This window comes from Sturnus vulgaris, chromosome 1 (assembly GCF_052056855.1).
Source record: "Sturnus vulgaris isolate bStuVul1 chromosome 1, bStuVul1.hap1, whole genome shotgun sequence".
NCBI lineage: Eukaryota > Metazoa > Chordata > Aves > Passeriformes > Sturnidae > Sturnus > Sturnus vulgaris.
The window spans coordinates 81,562,978-81,583,307 of NC_142243.1; the positions used below are offsets into that span (position 1 = coordinate 81,562,978).

Genomic DNA, 20,330 nt, shown 5'->3' on the forward strand with positions numbered 1-20,330 from the left:
AAAATCGATACTGAAAAAAACCCAAAACAACCAAACAAATATATTTCTTTGTTTATACATCTTATTTACTTTGCCATGTGTATTCCTTAAAGAACTTCAGAGGTAAAAATACCAAAGTGTTGCATTAGGGCAGTGCTTCATTGAAAAAATACGCAAGCAGTACCTTATGGAAAGGATACCAGGAAAAAAATCATTGCAAAAAAACTTCTCAAAGAAATAACTTTTAGACACATTTTAATAAAGTGGCAACAAACACTGCTCAGAATTTAAATATGTGAAAAGTCGGGATAACTCACAAGAATAGAAGCTTGGAATAGTTATAGTAGAAGACTTAAAGTAAAAAACATTAAAGTGCCTTTTCTAATTATAACATAAGTAGTTTTTTAATAAGTCTTGGTAAAAACAATAACAGAAAGATACAGTTACATAATTTAGAAGAAAACAGGATTCACAGAGACAGCTAATAATATGCAGCACTGAAATATAAAACCCCTTGAGATGCTGAGTACTGAAAGTTCTATAATTACATCAAATAAACAGATAAAGTGTATTGTTATAGTGAGGTGTGGTTATATCTGTTCCATAGAATCACAGGGATATTACTACCCATATTGCCATCATTAAACAGCAAGTTATGAGAAGAATTTGTCAGTTCTTTTTCACATTTTATGTTTGCAGAAAGAAATTACTAAGTTTTGGGTAGGGTATTAAAATATATTACTGCTGATAGCGCTGCATGAGGCTGTCATATAGAGAAGGATAACTGAAGCTAGAGGAGGGATATAAAGTATACATAGTATTTCTGTTAATGCTATGAAGAGGCACTCTGATTTATTTTACAAAAAGTGAAATCAAAAGACAAAAATACACAATTAATTTCTGTTTATTTTGAAACACATGACAGAAATATATGCACTGTCTGAAGGAAATAAGGCTTTGGAGGAATAGCTTCCTGGCATCCAATGCTAAAAGAAAAGAACAAGAATTTGTGTCAATCTATTTTCTCATTTTAAATTTTGCCACATAATCAAGAATAACTCTAATAACTTGTGTCAAATAATTAGTTTTAGAAAATGTTTCCTTTACAATATCTTTAAGAAAGTAATCTAAATTAGAAAAAAAATATGTTATCGTTTTATAAACTCCAAACTATTTTTATCTGGTGGACAGCAGGATGAATTTTTAATAGCAGTAAATTTGTTGCTAGATTCAGTTTTTCTTTGAAATGAATTTTTTTCTTACAATAATACAAAATGTCCTCATTGTGATTTTTGGTCTCAGTTTTATCCTCAAAACCAATAATTTTTTTTGCAGCCATAGAGAACAGACTTAAGCAATGAAATTCACTACTGTTTTTAAAAAATACCATTAGAGGGAAATATTATTTTGTATTGTTTCCTAGATTTATGATTGTTGCTGTAAACTCTGCCTTCACCAAGAAAAAAAAAATCACATTAATTCTTTATCTTCGACCTCATTTGCATTCTGCCTGCTGGCTGAGTTTCAGAAAAGGTAACATTTACTTTATTTTTCCAACAAACAGAATCTGCCACAAAAGTATTTCCCTAACTCTGAAAGAGATTAAAGTAGATTGTAAAAACAAAACTACAGTCTGAGTTTTGAGACTATTGGTCATGGTGTAGTGAAAACGACCTGGATATCTGCAATCTTTTTACTGGTGAGAGCTGGACACAGTATTGGTACCCTGTCCAAACTTTCCAATCATACACAGTTTACTTTCAGCCTTGGCAAGCTGCCTACTAATGTGCCACAACAGTATGAATTTATAGCATCATATAATCATTAAAGTTGAAAACGACCTCTAGGATCATTGAATGCAACCATTTAGCCAGGAGGAAAGGAGGCTCAGGGAAGATGTTATTGCTCTCTATCACTGCCTGGGAGGAGGTTGCAGCAAGGTGGGAGTTGGCATCTTCTACCAAGTAACAAGTGAAGGGACAAGAGGAAATGGTTTAAAGTTGTACAAGAGGGGATTTCATCTTGATATTTGGGAAAATTTCTTCATTGACAGGATGGTCAGGCATTGAAACAAGCTGCCCAGAGAAGCAGCAGAATAACAATTCCTGCAAGTGTTAAAAATCATGTGGATATAGCAGCATCTGCCGTTCTTTTAAATGTGTTTATCAATGAAATACAGAAAGCCTACAAAAAAGCAATTAAAAAAATCCAACAGTTGTTGAAAGGCAGTTAGTTCTCCATCCTGTTCAAGAAATAATTCTTCTAATTCAAATTTCAACACTTATTCCCCGTTTATATTGGTTTAGCCATTGGATTCTAGGCATGCTGGATTTTCTTCTCCTGTTTCTTTGGGAAATGAAATGATGAAGATATTCGTACATTACCATCAGAAAATGGGCTCTTCATAGCTACCAGAGAAAGGACAGAAATGGCATTTATTACCCCATTTGAACAGAGCCAGTATGTTTTGTGGTGCCCTGTTCTAATCAGGCAGTCAATGCCAACATCATCTGAGACAATTTTGCTTGCATTAAGGAAAGAGAGGGTTTCCAGTTTGAAAGCTCCAAGTATTTTTGGTCTACTGCAGTGCTATGATTATTGCTGTCACTTCTGTATTTGCTGCTGCTGTTACTACCATACTACAAGAGAAGTGAGCAGTGCCTTCAGCTTTGTGTTCATCAGTAAAAAGTTAAATTTTGCGACAAGAAAAAAATAGAAACATTTGCTATCCAGGTAACGTTATTTAGAAGTACCCACTTCCTTTAAAAAAAGAAGACTGGAATGGAATGCTACACTTATTCTTAGATTTTGAATTATTTTTGCCTTGCCAGAAAATTTAGTTTATCACTAATAAATCCTGAATTAAACACAGTATTTTATTAACATTCCCACCATCATTTGCATGTTGGACATTCTTTCATCACTTTAGATTTCAGCACTATATTCTATCCTTCCTAGATCTATGTTTATTTTTCTAACGAGTTAAAAGTAATCTTTATTAGAGAAATGTGGTGAGTCCTTTATACTTCTCTTTAAAAAGTAATGGTATAGAGAGCTAGTTGAATTTCCTAAGTATTGGTTTGCATTGTAAGGTCTTGAAAAGATGTCAAAATTAGCTTATATCGTACACAGTTATGAACCAGTCTAGCTAACTTAAAAAAAAAAAAAATTAAAAAACCCAAGGAAAAAAAAACAAAAACAAGCAAAAAACAAATAAACAAACCCATGAAAAATTGTTATTGTCAGGACTTCTATTCTGAACGTCATTCAGGTAGAATTTTTTTTCATAAGGTCTATGGGAATTTTGTTAGTGTGAAAAGAAAGTCTCAGACATCAGTAACTATATTTAAAAAATCCTTTCTTCTTAAATAGGGGTTTTAAAGTTTGCTCACAGAAACTAATAGAAGATAAGATTCAAAGCTTCACATTGGCCGTTAATTGGGTCTTCTGTATACTTAGAGTCGATTTGCCAATGGAGGATCTGCTAATGAAATTGATTTACTTTACAGATGTTTAGTATTCTGGAAGAAGAACCATTTATTCTGGGAAAAGTCTCAAGCATAAGAAATTAAGTCCCTAGCATAGGTGAATCAGAGCAATGTTTCTGCTTCAATTACCCCTTAAAACAGAGAGCATTCACTTCAAAAAATATATTCTTGAGGCATAATGCTAATAAGACACAGAATATTTTGTAATGCACAGGCCTGAAATGTATGTCAACGTGGATTATCTTAAAACTGGAAACCTGCCAAACTGATGCAAGAAATGTATCTAATTAAGAAAAATGTACTGTTAAATGTGCCAGTTATTAGATTGGTTAGGAGATTGAAGTTGACTTGTACTTGAAAAAGATTGGAATATATGTTGATTCTCAAGATCAAACCTTAAAAAAAAAAAAAAACGAAAAAAAACTTCTATTTCCTTCAATTCCTTCTCATTCTCCTCCCCCATTAAAACTGTTCTGTCGCTTTGCATGCAAATTTATGTTGTATGCACACCGTTCAAAACCGTTTTGGTAAGTGGTGTTAATACTGTACCATTAGCATTTTGTTGTGAGTAGCCTGTCAGTATGGAAATTTGCCTGCAAAATTCAGTGATCCCATGAGGTACCGGCTTCCAGAGAGTTACTAATATTGTTACCTTGTGCATAAAGAGCTCTTTCGAACTGAGGAGGTATTTATAAATGATTTGTACTGCAAAACAGCTACGAAAGAAATAAAGGTAAACTTTCTGAATCTTCATAAAATCTCTCTGCAAAACTACTGCAAATCTCACTGACTAAGATTGCTCTGGGTAGTAGTGCCAGGCATAAAAGAGGACACATTCAATATGGGGCAAAGAGGGCTGCAGCACTATACTAAAACAAAAGTATTTAACTCTTTTTGTCACACACTGGACTAAGAAGTGTGATTTTTTCTTCCCCAGTAACTATTCCAAACATGCCAGGCCTACAGAGGAGTCCTTTATTTGTGGTACCCACTTCCCTGTGCTCTCTCTGCTTTTTTGCTCCCTTCTTCTTAGATGTATTATGACTTCTTATACCTTTGAAGATGGTCCTGCTTTGAGCTGAAAACTGGACCAGTGACCTTCAGAAGTCTCTTTCAACTAAGATTTTTCAGTGATCCTATGATTATCTGATAATCACAATTTCTGTTGCCTTCTTGCTAAAACTCTTCCAGGTTTTCTTTAGCATTAAGATGTCCGAATTCTTTGTTATAGGTTATGAATCTCCTCAAAAATTATTTTAATAATCTGTAACCCTTTACAGTAATCCCTGCTTTCTAGCTCCTTATTATGCTTTATTTACTCTCTTTGTGTTCATTGTGGTCCTTCCTTTCATTTATACCACTTTCTAGTTCACATACCTCACAATTTATGTTCAAAAACCTCCACAACAAAGCCTCATAGATTGAGCCATAGATATAATATTCTGTAATTGTAGTAATAGGATTTTTAAAATTTCATTGTCTGATTACATTGACAGAGGACGTTACCTAAATGAGTTGTAAGCTACATGTAAGTGAGCAGTAAGAAATATTAAATCTATACTGCCTGTGCTGCTCTGTACAATCTTTTAACCTACTTCCAGGAAAGGAACAAACATCTTTTTGTATTAATACTCATACTCCAAATGTCCTGGAGAGAAGATTGCTTCCTTCAGAAAAAAACAGCAAAGATAGATAAATGGCTCCCTTCTCCCAAATACTTACCAAATGCCAAGTGTCATTCTTCCCTCACTTACATATCCCAGTATTTTAACTTTCCTCAAACTTTTCTACCAAAACTATTTTTTAGATATCAATAGAAGGCCTCATTCTTGCATAAACACAGTTGAGATAGTCCAGTTTAGTCTATTAGTTCACCTCTGACAAAGATATCCATAGATTCCGGGTAAAACTGCAAAGCTGTAAAGAAAACTGTAAAACTGTAAAAGCTGTAAAGAAAAATCCAGTAAAGAAAAAATTCAGCAAGATAATGGAATTTGCAAGCCTATAAATGTCTTCTGAGCATGTTCTTCTAACTTCTAATGCTAATTAAGAATAACATTCCCCTTTTAGTTAAATCTTCTGTTGACTTTTTTATCTACTTCTATTAACATTTTATGGGGATGATTGTCTAAGTTTCAAGAATGAATTAAAGTCATTGTGTGAACATACCCATGTTAGTTAAAAAGAGAGTGTGAAAGATTTGAGGGAACTTCTAAGACCTATATGCTTTGGCTAGTATCCCATGTGAAAACAGAAAAAGAGAGATCTCCATTTGTCAAATAAACTTTAACATTCTCAAATATTCTTTCATTGTGAGCCTACATCATTGGTGGTTTTAAAGTCAAGCATGTGTCTAGTCAAAGCTTTCCAAAATTCTGAGCAGAGATCATGACAGGTGGGACAAATATACGGCATTTTAAAAATGACCCTTTTTAACAGAAACATGGTAGGGGTTAATTATGATCAAAATAACCATAGTGAATGAAGTTTCACCATGAATGAAGCTTGGACTACTACTGTTTCTCTCTCTCTCTCTTTTTTTTTTTTTTCTTCTTATGAGCACACACAGGGACATGAACTTTTGAAATGTCAATCTATAGTACCCCATTCTTCTATTTTACTCCATTTGAAAGATTGACTTTCTGTCTTCTAGTGATGGTCTCATTTAGTTCATGACTGTGAGATGAAGTTCATCATCTAACTGATTGATACTTGTACAGACTCCAGAAAGCACGCATTATATAATTATAAAAAGTTTAAATACATAATTCTTTCAGCAAAATAAAATTAACTTAGTACTTCGATGTAATAACAAGGGTGTTCTGGACTGAAAGAAATTGTGTTTGTTTTTGGGGATTTTTTCTCCAATTTCTCATGGAAAATGTATTCTTATTGAAAGGGTTCTATTTATTGTGCTTTTTTGAGGATGTAATCTTTCTGAGGGTGAGCTATCATGAAAGTAGTGATCATAGCCTAAGGCATAGGTACTTAAACATTGTTTTCTTTGTGCAAAACCCAGACTCACTTCTGCTAAATTTTCTTTCTTTTCTTCTGCCAAAACCACACTCACTAACTATTGTGTGAAATACCATAGTAACTTGTGAGAAACCAGAACTCAAGCTTGGGAAAAGTTTATACATACCTATGTGCTTTATTATTATATTTGCATTTTATTTTCTAAACTCTTTAAGGAACTGTGAAAAAGAAAAATGCTTTAATATTTTTCGTATTAGATTTACTTCAATACTGTGATGACAGTTTAACATTCATTACCAAGAAATTGATCATTTCTTAGCATACAGTGTGACAGCGTAAGTCCAGCAGCTTCCTCCCACTTCGTTTCCAGATTATCTTGTATTTGATTTAAGTGACTTAAGACTCATGCCATACTTCCCACTTTTTTTAACTGCTATTTTTTTGAAACAGTTAATGAAGTGTAACAGACATCTTTTAGTGTGTTGTTAACCAAATTTCTGTAGCTGCATCCAGTTTTCATCTAGTTATTGTGTTAATAAACCACTTTAAAATCGAGGATGACATGCAATACTGAGTATTTCAAAAGGCTTAATAGAATCTTATGTGTTTTACAGACAATCCTGGGCTAGTGAGTCACGTTCCAGTTGGTGTTAGAATCCTGGATGTCAATGACAATCCTCCCGAGCTTGCCAGAGATTATGATGTAATCGTCTGTGAAAATACAAAGCCTGGTCAGGTAACTCTCACAGCTATATTTCTTCCAGTGATAAAGAACAATTACTATGTTAATGTCCCATGTGTCAGAAGTTTGGAACATATCATAATTCTTTCTGAGATCAATTTAGCGTTTTGCATTTGATTGAAATTTTAATTGTATTAGGCAAAAGGGAGAAAATTTTGGCATTTGTTCAATATCTCTTTCTTGTAGCTGCAAAAAATATACTCAAGCTATCATCTGTAAAGACGGGTACAACTTTAATCCTGTCGGATAAGAGCTGGAATTTGACAAGCCACTATCCTGAATAAGTGAATGAAGCAGATCTAACATCTTTCATCCAAGTGCCCCATAGTAGCACCGTTTCAAAGGCAGCTCTCTGCAATGGCTGGTGAGCATGGCTCACATCCTCACTCTTTGCTTGTTGCCCTTGTCTATAAAGGGTCATTAAACAAAAGATCTTGAATGGGTTTTTCATAACTGTGAGCATGGGGAGGGCCAGAACTGTGACTGAATAGCTGAACCATGCTCCAGCCACTGCTCTTCTGATTGATGCACATCATTGCAGCCCAGAGTTTGACAATTTTGCCAAGTGATTTTGCTTTTCTCCATAGATTGAGTTTTATACACATGGTGCTTATTTTGCATTATTGCACAAATGTATGTTTCAGTTATGAGCTCATATATTTCCTGAGGAATATATTACTGATAATAACATTATTTTCATCAAATCCTTAAAAAGAGTGTGCACAAATACATAGTGATATATTTCTGTTTTTAAAGCTGAGACTATAAAAATGTATTCTGTCATCTGACTGTAGCCTGATCAAAGTTACCTTCACTCCACCAGTAGCCAAAACCTGGCACCTAAGGCACAGTGTAAGGACCTGGCAAGTGTGTATGATACTACAAATACTTCCTTGGTATCAGATACTTTGAAGGTCATTTCCTGATCTAAATATGGTTTGTGTATTTTTAATAATCCTTTAATAACTATCTTATATGAACATGTCTAAATTTTCCTATAGCAAACATAAATTTCTGATATCTGCAACCTCATGCACCAGGAAATTTTGGAGTTTAATTGCATGCTTCAATAAAATCTAATTTTTTTTTCAATCTTTCCATACTGTCTTCAATCAATATTTACCACTTGTCTTGGGAGAGAAAGAGGTAGTGCAGTTGATCTCTATTCGTTATCTCTGTAACATGCATAAATCTCCAGCACATTGTCCCTTAGCTGTCTGTTGTCCAGACTGAGTCAGTCCTACTTAACTGGGGTAATTGGTGGTAAAGCCATTCCAGACTTTTGATCATTCATATTTTCCTCCTTTAAACTTTCACCAATTCCTCTCTATTCCCCGTGAGATAGAATCAAGATTCAAGATGCAGTTATGCAGTGGTTTATAATTCTTACAAAATGCTTCATAGTACGTAATGCTCTCTGCTTTGATCTTTAGTACTTTCATAGCAATTTCTAGGCATGACTTTGATTTTTAACCACTAGTAAGCATGGAATGCAAAAGACTCTGCCTGCCATAACATCAGTATCATTAAGGGTAATAGTCAGATCAGAGATTACCATCGTGTGTGAAGTTAAGACTTTATGTCTATGTATAATGAATTTCATTTGTGTGTATATTGCATGGCTACTGAGTATTGGAAGGTCTTTAATGACAGCCCTTCATCTTTTCTTCTTTGAACAGTTCAATATCATAAGTAGATTTGATGGGCTGATAAACATACTCTTTATAAGACATTTATTACTGATCAACAAGTGGCCCAGCATAAGCAGGAAATCACTGTGGCTTTCTTTCCTTGTGTAATGTACAATTTGCAGAAGAGATCCTATTTCCTGTCTTTAGACCAATTATGTGTGCAAGGACCTTCCCTCTTATCTAATGACTGTATAGTGTTCTTCATTTCTCTTATTGAGACACTGAAAAATCCAAGTTGGTCTGTCTGTCAGCAGAATATCTCTTATTAAATGCTTATTAAAGTAACAAATAATATTCTGAAAACCTCAAATAAAGGGAAATATAGAATAATTAGAACTTGTAAAAAACTGATGTAAGAAGAAAACAATCTCTTTTAAGCATTAGTTACAAATTATTTCAATTTTTTCTGATATTTCTAAAATTATATAATTTAACAATAAATCTTAAATCCTTATAACCAATACTAAGGTAAAGCATGCAGTGAAGCTATCTCAGAAATGTTCTTTGCTGGGGCTGTTGTTGCTGGTATATAGCTAATATTTTGTAGCAAAAATTTAATTCTCCAATAGTAGTTTTGAAAATTATAATTTATGGTCAAGGTCTTTAAGGAATACAATAGAATTTGCTCCCTGGGTCAGCCTAGTACTTTTCCTTCAGCTACTGTTGCATGTGTTGTATTCTTCAACTAACAGGTCTATACATAGGTGTTATGAACTATATTTTATTTGCATTTCACAACAAGGTTTCAGAAAAATTGTAATACTAAGCAAAAGCCAAAACAAAACATGAAATTACAAATCTTTTGCTCAGATGTTACCATTTAGTCTAAGGAAAGGAAAAAGTAAGATGGTGTTCAACAAATATTAGAGAGGGGCAAATAAACTGATTGCAAAAGAGGACAGGTGTTCCATACGCTAAAAAGGGTTCCCAGCTGGGTGGTTCTGAATCACTGAAAAGACAGTATACCTTTGAGTTATCCATCATGCTGTGACTATGTTTCATAAGATTTATACCTAAATAACAAATTCTGTACTGCTGAGTACATCTTCCATGTTGCACTGTCCTGTAAGATTCGTAATTTCTTTCCTCAGCACATCTATTTTGAAATTTTTATGTGTAAGGTAAACTAACCAGTAGATAGCCATTGAAAGACTTGTTGTATTTACTTGTTTATTATCAGAAGTGAAATCACAGTATAATCTAATTGCAGAGCCTGCAGAACCTGTCTCCTACTTTTTACTCTCTACCGCTCTATTAAAAAAAAAAAAGGAAAGAAAAATTGTTTTCATGTTTAATGATTAAGCCTTAAGTTTAAGTGATCAAACCTAATGCATGTCAAAAAGCAAATGCTTATGAAGAGATGATAATTTCCATGCTGAAGTGACCGCTTTAGTCACTTAGTAATCATATAGTTGAGAAGATAGACTAAGTATCTGCAACAGATTCCAAGTGAAGTCTGGTTGATGTTATATATGAAAGAAGATGAAGTAGCTCTGATTTGATCTTAGATGACATTCAAACTGGAATACTGGCTTCTCGACATATACTGATTTTGTGAATGACTGTGAAATTTAGCCAATGTAGGAAAATGACATCTTGCAATCTTCCAAAAAGGAAATCAATGTGAGCCGGCAAGGAATGCCTCTGCTATGTGTTTGTCATGTGTATATTTGCTCGTTTATTGATTCAATTCTGAAATGATTCTGAGTACAATTTAGCACCTGCTCTCCGTCCTCTCTAATTAGTTCTCCTCAGTTCTTGAAATTCTCTTGTCGTGTCTTGCCTTAAAAAAAAAAATCGTGTACCTTTGGTTTCATCCTATCAGTGTTGTCAGCTGGGCTTTACTGAAGCTCAGATTGTGTGTCTACATTTTTATTTTAATCAGGCTTGGCAAGGCACAGGTTAATGTCTACTAATAGGCTATTAAGCACTTGGCCAATTAATTAGAAAAAGGTTAGTAGTACATTTGGGTGTCAAGGTGATACACACATTTGTATCTCACTGCTGAATGAATGTCTTAGAAATCTCTTGTGAAAATGTATGAACTTTCTGTTTAAAAACAAAACAGGTCTCTAAAAATGCTTTGACCTATCCACGTAAAAATGCAATATTTATTTTCTATGAGAAAAACCATAACTTTTATACCATGAGGCGCTATACTTTTTATATACATTCATGAATTCAGGGAATACTTGAATTTACATGTGTGAAATCAGGGAATGTAGACAGTATATTTTAAGTTATAAAGTTAGTCTTAAAACCAAATAATTTTTACACTAGTCATGTGTCACTGAGGCCTTGATCAAAGGTATTTTTATTGCAGAATGGCATGCTCTTGAAGCAGCATTCTGTAAAATGTCACTGAATGTTTTATGTAGTATAGTGCAACAGGATTGAAATTTATCCACCATGCTGTCAAATAAAAGCTGAAGCTGCATGGCAAATTGATTTATATTTCACTGAGAAACAACACTGAAGATTTAAAAAATATTTAATAAAATAATAGCTTTTTCTTATAGTCTTACCTCAAGTTTTTATAGATGTGTATGGCATTTAATGGCATTTTTAGTTTTTGAATAATAACAGAAATGGATTCTTTGGAACATATTCTTCTATCACACCTTTTTTTGCCTTGCTGTGCCAAATGCCATTTCAACATTACAAACTAAATATATATATATATATATATATATATATATATATATATATATAGCTAAGAAAATCCTATATTTCTGGTTTTACATGGTAGTTTCACTAACATTTGTGTTACCTTTTCAAAATTCAGTAGTGAAAAATTACCTTTTGCCAAAATTTTCAACCAGTATTGCCATGACTTTGGTAAAAGTTGTATGCATGATTATAGATACTTCAGATTTTTTTCAGATTGACCTTGCTCCACTCCACTTCAGCAAAAAGTATTACAACAAACTAGTACAATATTATTGGCATTCATCATAAGTACTGTTAATTGTCTCAGATGTGTATAGTCAATGCATTGTACTTTACTGTATATAATAAATGGAATAAACATTATACCCTATTGAGTTGCCATGGTTTAACCTCAGCTGGAAATTCATCCCCACACAGCCACTCACTCACTCTCCCACCAGTGGGATGGGGAAGAGAATCAGGAAAGTGCAAGTGAGTGAGCTTGTGGGTTGAGATAAGGTAATAGGCATATCAAAGCTGCACATGTAAGCAAAGAAAAGTAGGGAAATCACTAGTTCCCTTGGGCAGGCAGGTGTTCAGCCATCTCCGGGAGAGCAGAGCAGCATCACGTGTAGCAATGCTGACTTTGGAAGACAAACACCATCGCTCCAAACATCTCCTCCTTCCTTCTTCTTCCCCCAGGTTTATAAGTGGGCATGACATCATATGGTATGGAAAATCCTTTTGGTCAGTTGGGGTCAACTGTCCTGGCTGTGTCCACTCACAATTTTTCCTGCATCTTCACCCCCTCGCTAGTGGGGGTGGTACAAGAAACAGAAAATACTTTGACAATGTGCAAGCCCTGCTCAGCAATGAGAGAAACATCTCTGTGTTTACCAACACTTTTCCTAGAACAAATAAAAACACGGCCTCATACCAGCTACTGTGAAGAAAATTGGCTCTATCCCAGCTCAAACCAGAGCATGGTTTAAAAAATATATTAGTTTTGCTTCTCTTATATGAATGGGGGTAGAGAACTCTGTGGTGTCTTTCAGTCTTAAAACAGACCAAGCCACTGGAGTCTGTACTGTTTATGTTTCAGGTTCAGTCCAGACAGACTGCAGCTGAACACTGAACAGAAAAATTCTTATGAAAAGAGCACTTTCCCTCCCTCTTTTATGTTTCCCTCAGGATATCTATCAGCTCTGTGCAGCAGTCTGTGTGGGCTTCACTGCCTATATCACAGGAACAACTTTTATTGGATTCCACTTTAGCACTTGAGTTTCAAGACCCAGCATGAAAATGAAAGCAGAGGTAGAAATACTGTTTGGTCCCACATTCCAAGAGCTTAGATCAATTTTAGTTGAAAGTAAATTTTAAAACCACCAGGGCTTTCGAAGGCAAAGGTCCTACCTTTCAAAAATACCTCTCTCAGGCATGGTTCTGGCTACATCCAGTTCTGTTGCTTTTTGGGCAAACTAAACTAAAGCCAGGAGTGCCTGCTGTTCTTCCTATTCTGTTCCCTGGCAATTTAAAACTGATTCTTAACAGGAATTTTTAGTAGAAAAATGGTTATCACAAATATTTTAGTTAATTGTTTTTCCTTACCAATATTGAAGTACATTTAATTATTAGGACAGCAGGCAGATGACACTTCACATAGACCATCACAGTTCAGTCTTTTGCCTCCATAAAAACAGATATTTAGCTAAAACTGTAATTCAGGAAGTCAGAAGGATACAATGCAGGTGGTGATAATCTCTATACCAGGTCCTCACCATATCAAAACATCTGAAAGTGTAGATCCTATAGATGCTTTTACCTGGCTCTGAAGTGTGGTTCCTAAAATATTTTCTGCTAGAGAAATTAAGTTAATGATACAGTCATTTCATCTGTTGAATTCAGCAGCAGTCAAGTAGAAAATTAAAATAAGGTAAACTTGAGCATCCTGCTGAGGTCAGGTACTATATGGGTCAAGTTCAAATTTCAATATATTCACTGTTAATTTTTGTTTCAGGTAATTCAGACTATCACTGCTACTGACAAAGATAACTCTGCAAATGGTGCAAGATTCCATTTTTCTCTTGATGAAGGGCTTTCTTTGAATCCCAACTTCACTCTAAGGAATAATGAAGGTAAATCAAATACATAAATCTCAAAGAAATGAGTTTCTGTTTTCTCTGGGGTGAACAAAAATATTTCCATGCATTTCCTGACAGAAACGGAAAACTAATATGTCATGACTGAGCTGTTGGATATCAAGGACATGTGTGCACAACATATTGCAAACTATGAATAATCAGATACTGCATTTTGGATTTATATTGCACTTTATTTTAGCATTTATATTTCATACTTTCAGGAATATTTTTGAAATGTGGATTAATGAAAAATATGTAAATTTGGCCTACTTTTAGGTGAAATAGCACTGATTTCATATTGTCAAGGTTATTGCCATTTATTGCTTAAAGGTGGAAAAAAATTAAGGGGCATAAAAATTGGAATTCATGCTTACTTTTACAGATATGACACCAAGGGCAGGTCATTCTGTGGTTCCTGGATGATAGTCTGTTGCTTCATGCCATTCCTAAGAAAGTGTGTCTAAACATTACAATCAGAACTTCATAACAGATAGACTCAGAAGGAAAACAGCTCTCAGAGTCTCAAAAGCAAGTGTTTCTGAGCATTTCTTGAGTGAAAAAACTGTCTAATCTTTCCACAACCCAAACCAAAATCAGCCTTGCTTTTGATCAAGACCCTTATGGTCTCCACTTTCCAACCTGATGAAAATAAGAGTAAACTTTAAACATTTATCTGAATTTTCCTCTTGAGATTTTGTGTATGTGTGTATTGTAGGGGTTTCTTTGTATGCCTGTGTGGAAGTGTGTAGGATTTGCTTTATTTTATATTTATATATTTGTAGTACTGCTGTGGAATACATTCTGAGGAAGACCTCAGAATTACAGATCACTAGTCCTCTGTAATGCATTAACCCCATCATTGGTATATTTGGTACACACAGTGATATTGAAACAATTCTGTAAGGACTTTTTCATCTGTTTGTAAAATCGATCAGGGAAGGAGATTGTATAGTCTTCTTAAAGTATCTGTTCCAGTGTTTAACTATATTTATAGCAGGAAAAAATCGTGCTAGTTATTTGGAATACATAAATGGATTTCATATTCAAGTTCCAAAAGAGACCAGTACATTTATATCACTATTAATAAATAATCATAAATATTGAAGGGCTAATTAATGTATTAAAAATATTCCCTAAATGAAACTCCAGGGCTTTCCCAGATTAATATATCAATCCCACTCAGATTTTGATGGAACATTATAGAAAAAGCCAGACTGTTGTTTCTGAAATGAAAGAGGGGTGCCGTTGCATATTTCTGTATTTTAGTCTGTTTCCAATAAACTCATTGAGCATTAGACTGTGATCTCATGTGAAAGACCATGTGTATGTTCATTTCAATACAGGATATCTATATCAAGAAGTGTTTTTTTTAATAGCTCTACTAAAATTGTGGTTTATGACAAAGTAGATATTTTATGGTTTTGAACATATTTAAAGCTGGATCTGTATTATTCATTGTCCATTGCTACATAAGTTATTTATAAGTTTTATGAGAGAGGGCATAAACTTCAACAAACATTTGATGTAGAAATCTCGTATTCATGTTTTGGATAGAAATATTCAACTTTGGATAGAAACAATTGCTGCTTTTTTTTTTAAATTCCCCAAGATCAGCAAGCAATGACTTAGCAATCAACAGCCAAAAGCAGTGTTTGGACTGCCCTAAATTGAATTTTATGGGGGGAAGTAGAGGAAGGAACTGAAAAAGGAGTCTTTTAAGGTAAAAGCTTATTGTGCATTATGTTTTTATTTCACGTAAGGAAGAACAAAATTTTGAGCTTCCTACAGCATCTTGCATAAAATTTCTCACATATAGAGAGACTCCAAAAATGCAACTTCCAAACTGGCCATATAATTAAAAAATGACTGCTTAACTCAAACCATAACAAGAAATTTATCTTAAAAGTAAATGCATAGTTATGATTTTTCTTGGTACAAAACACTTCAAATCTATTGTTTAAACATTGTCCTTTATTGGGACCTTTTCTTTGTGACACAATCTCTACGCAAAATATTAGAGAAACACCTAAGAAGTACATGCACAATATGCAGTTATTTAGCATTTACGACTTTCATATTTCTCATCTACTTCTATTTAGAAATAGATTTTCTGTTGCTTTCTATTCTAGGAAATAGCAAAAAGAAGGTGGGCAGAAAAGGCTTTTCTTATGTCTGTGACAAGTTTGCACTTTTGAAAACTCATATTTTCGAACATCAGGCATTAAAAATAAGCAGAATGCTCTGAACAGAAAACAGCTGCTCTTTTTATCTCTGTATTTCCAAATTCTATAAAGGCTGTCATTCTGAGAGGGTTTTATTTGTTTGTTTGTTATGTTTTTAAAGAAAAACCTACAAAAATTGCCTTAAGAGAAATTTTGGTAATGTTTTGCAGATTGATAAAACCCAAATTCTTGATTTCACATAGAAAATGGTAGTCAGTAGTAGCCGTATCTGTCTCTACAAAACTGTATTTCTCTTGCTGTCGCCTTCTAATTCAGTCATCCACTCCTCTTATTTCTTCAGTAAAAAGGTTCAATTTCATAAAAAATATCAGTAGACATTTTTTTCCCCTTCTTTTCATAACCCAAAACAATAATTTTGTTCTTGGACCCCAAATAGAGTTTTGCATGAAGGTACTCCTATTCATTTATTATCAGTATAGTCCACAGCAATGCACTGTATCTTAAAATATTTATGTTTATATCTATGCACTATGACTGAAATCTAGGGCTTGTACAAGCATAAGATTCTGTAGTTTGTTCCTATCTACCTGTATAGATTGCAGCAAAATACAATCCCAGCATGCATATGATTCAGCTCAGTAATATTCTATGGCTTCAACAAACTAAACAGGTATTTAAGTCTCAGTCCATATAGCTGGTCATTTGACCAGTTAAACTTTCATTTCTTGAGCCTGAACTTGTGCATTTTCTAAATGAAAATCTCTAAATTTAAATCTCCATTTGTGGAATATTCATCCTCATAATGCAGTACTTAAAACCCTGAGGGAAATGTAGGTCAGGATAGTCACAAGGCTTTACCAAATATAACATCCAGCAAATATAGAGTTCCTTGGATCCCTTTCTGTAGTCTGTTTTTGCTACGATTTTCATTTGAAAGAAAAAGGAAAATACAGAATATGATAGTTTTTCTCTTCTGTATTCTTATGGTACAAGAGATTCTTTGTTGCTATTTAAGTTTTATTACATACTTTAAAAGTACTGTTCAGAGAGAGTAAAGGCTTACAAGTATGAACAAGAGGACAGACAAAAAAATTATGCAGTATCTGTTCTCATGTAAACCGGGTAGAACAAGACCTGGAATAAAATTTTGTTGTCATACAAAGAAAATACATTAAGTTGTAAACATTTTCTGCAGCTTTAGAGAAGTTAAAGAAGAGAAGAAGCCTTTCTTTTTTTTTTTTTTTTTTTGTTTGAGAATTGTACTTATGAAGGTCTTTTAATCAAAATATGGTTGTTTACAATTTATTCTGCCTAGAAAATTGATACAATTTCTATTAAAACCTGAGAAACCAAGTACTTTTTCTGCTGTGTTTTATATTATAAATCAGATTCTACATAACTCATTTTATTGTAATCTGTAATCTGTAATCTGTAATCTGTAATCTGTGTTCTCCTCTCTTTCTTTTTTAGGATATTGTCATAGATAAGTTTGTAATCCTTTTTCTAATATCACAAACTTACACTTTTTGCCGAATCAGAAATATCCACTTTCGCATATCCCATTAAAATCTTTCCAAGAGAATATGAGGCTAAAACCATCTTTTGTTTGGAAATCAGAATAAGGATAACAAAAGTTTTTCCCAATAGATCGATTTCTATGTATTGGATTCTAGACTTCTAGTTTTTTTAGTTTGATGAAAAATGCATCTGAACATGTCATTTTTATCATATTTCCAACCATTAATATGTAGACACACTTATCTTTCAGAACGTGGATAATATTTTTCAAGAGATGAAAAAGGATTGGGAAAGGATGAAAAAGGACCCTCAGAGAACAGTTCACTTAGAACATTTAAGAAATTTCTGCACTGTAAAGCACTTTTACTGGTGCTATGTTTTATCACAACGTACACAGTTTACCATAGATGCTTAGTGGTATTATAAACTTCCTGGACAAGAAGAGTTTATGCAGATAATGGACACATTCACCCAGCATTGCCAGTAAGCTCTGTGCATTCTCTTACTTCAGTTAATTGAGATTACTGACTTCTGATAGGAAACTAAATTTAGCTTACTTTCAATGAAGAACAAATCCCTAGAGGATGCTTAGCATTTATTCTCCTCTTCTTTTATTTCTTCAGGACTAAAGTTTCATATCACAAAAGTATTTGCAATTTATTTTTCCCCTCTGCCCACTTATCTCAAAGATCTGGCCCTTTGATTATTGCCCAGTGATGGAGAATATTCTGGAATTGGAATAAAGGTATGCCATTTTTCTGATACTATAATTCTGGAGACTCCATTTTCTTAATTTTATGTCAGACATCCCACAGAAGTGGAGATGTGTTTTTCTGTAAAATATAGAGCACAATGAATTCAATGGCATCTGTATAAAATGAAAATTTTTAATGCATTCGTCCATACATGCCTGTGATATATATTAACCCTTGTCCCAGTGTCACAGATCAAAAATAGTAAAAAAAAAAAAAAAAAGATCAATTTTACTTATCATTACTGTTATTTAGAAAGAGAACAACCTCCAGAGAGCAATTGATCCCATCTCAGCGTGAGTTTCTTACAGAACCTTCTGTTTATCACTCTGCCCTTCTTATTTCCTACCATATTGGAAAATGTGTCTGTGAATTAACTTCAGAGCTTTCAAGCTGCAAATGAGTATGCCAGATACCAGACCATGTCTTAGTTGTTCTAGAACATCTAAAGTGGAATTTGAAATGGCTGAATTGAAGCTCCCACTTTGAAACCCATCACAAGGGGAAAACACCCACATAGTTCCCACTTTCATTTACATCACAGAGTCGTGCATGTTCTGGTTATGTCATACTCTGAGTTACTGCTGACCTTCTGTAAAATATCATCCTGCAAAGAAGACAAGTTGTAAGTGGAAAGAAATGTTATCTGAGAAAGTGCAAGTTAACATCACACACAATGACTGTAAGTACAGTGCACAGAACTACTGCTACTGTAAATGGATTGAATGTCCAAGTAGGTATTAGCACAGATATCAACATATGGAAGTTAAAAAGAAATTCTACCATGAGTATAACAGAAAACCAACCAGCTACTGTAGAGGGAAGACATTTTCCCTCTTCAGGCCTCTGAAAGCCTCTGAACGTCTGAAAATTTTTTGATTTAAAAAAGTCGGCTCCAGGATTGATCATAAAGTTAGTTCAGTGCATAGTGAAGAGGATCTTGCATTTCTTTTCTGGACTGCAACTTGTTGGTGATTCAAAAACCAACCATAAGCAAATAACTATATTGCAGGCCAAAAATATGTTCTATGTTACTTTTCGTTTTTGCTACCCACTGAACTAGAAATTTATAATAGATTTTTGCCCACTGGCAATAGCTTTGAAGCCAGCAAAAAAAAAAAAAAAAAAAATTTACAAGCTTTATCAATAAAGAAATGAAACAGAAATGCCTATCATGTAGTTCACATAAACAAATTAACAGCTCCAAGTTTAGAAATGTAAGAAATGCAAATCATTCCAATATATCTTCTTTGGTTTTAATTAGTTTATGACTTCTCAGAAAATTTATAGTACTTGAACTGCTGATACAAGCAGAACTGAAAATTGAAACATGCCTTAAGATATAAACAGGACTTTCCTTTTTTTTTTTTTTTTTTACTTCCATTGCTCTTGTCTCTGCTTTTAATGCATAATGTGTCAAAGGGATTCTCAAATTGTGAATAATAAATGAGCATCCTCTAATGTGTTCCAGCAGTCACCTTCCATGGTCCTACCATTGTATTTCTGCTCCCTTGATTTTTCTATGTCCCCCTTTCTTTATTTAGCTCTGAAGCTCAGTGAAAAAAGGCAGGGATGATGGAAAAAAGACTGTGATAACAGCAGTGTATACGGTGTACAGCCTGGCTTAGTAAACGGCAACATCTTCAGAGTGTGAAGAATTGCTGTGTTACAGCCATTCAGCATTTCCCATGGGTAATCTCAAACTCACTTAAGATGAATCTTAACTTCTAATTGAGATATTTGCAAAGAGCAGCCCAAATAGGAGTAAGCTTAAATCATTAGAAAGTTTAGATCATTAAATGGAGAAATGTACATCATGAGGTATCAGATATTTCTTTCCCTGTGTGGGAGTTGTTAATTTTCTTTAGCAGTCGTTCCTGTAATCTCCAGTTAGTCCTGGTTCTTATCATACTCTTCAGGGGTGAAGTTCACCATTTAAATCTATTGAGATAAAAAAGTCTTTCCTTCCAGGCCTAGAAGGATGAGATCTGTAGCTCTCATCATCTTATTGCTGTTGCTGCTATCCTATACACTTGCCTTCCCTGACTATTTGCTGTATCTTTTTTTCAGATATCAAATAAATTTCTCACTACATAACCCCGTGGCTCCCTTTCAAACTACTACTATTGATATAACTTTTTTCGCCTTTTCAATAAACTCTTTTCTAGATCATCAGTGTCAGACTTTGTTCTTGGCTTCCTATAGCTTTTA

General features: G+C 34.0%; 1 protein-coding gene across 18 annotated transcripts in view; it reads left to right on the plus strand.

Annotated features, from left to right (window-relative positions):
• CDH18 (cadherin 18) overlaps positions 1-20,330 on the plus strand; it is a 490,532-nt gene that overhangs the window by 459,928 nt on the left and 10,274 nt on the right. For all 18 annotated transcript variants that reach the window (XM_088170648.1, XM_088170626.1, XM_088170705.1 and 15 more), the window contains 2 exons: positions 7,058-7,179; positions 13,543-13,660. In XM_088170648.1, coding sequence (XP_088026774.1) covers positions 7,058-7,179; positions 13,543-13,660 — 240 coding nt within the window. The remainder of the gene's footprint in view (positions 1-7,057; positions 7,180-13,542; positions 13,661-20,330) is intronic.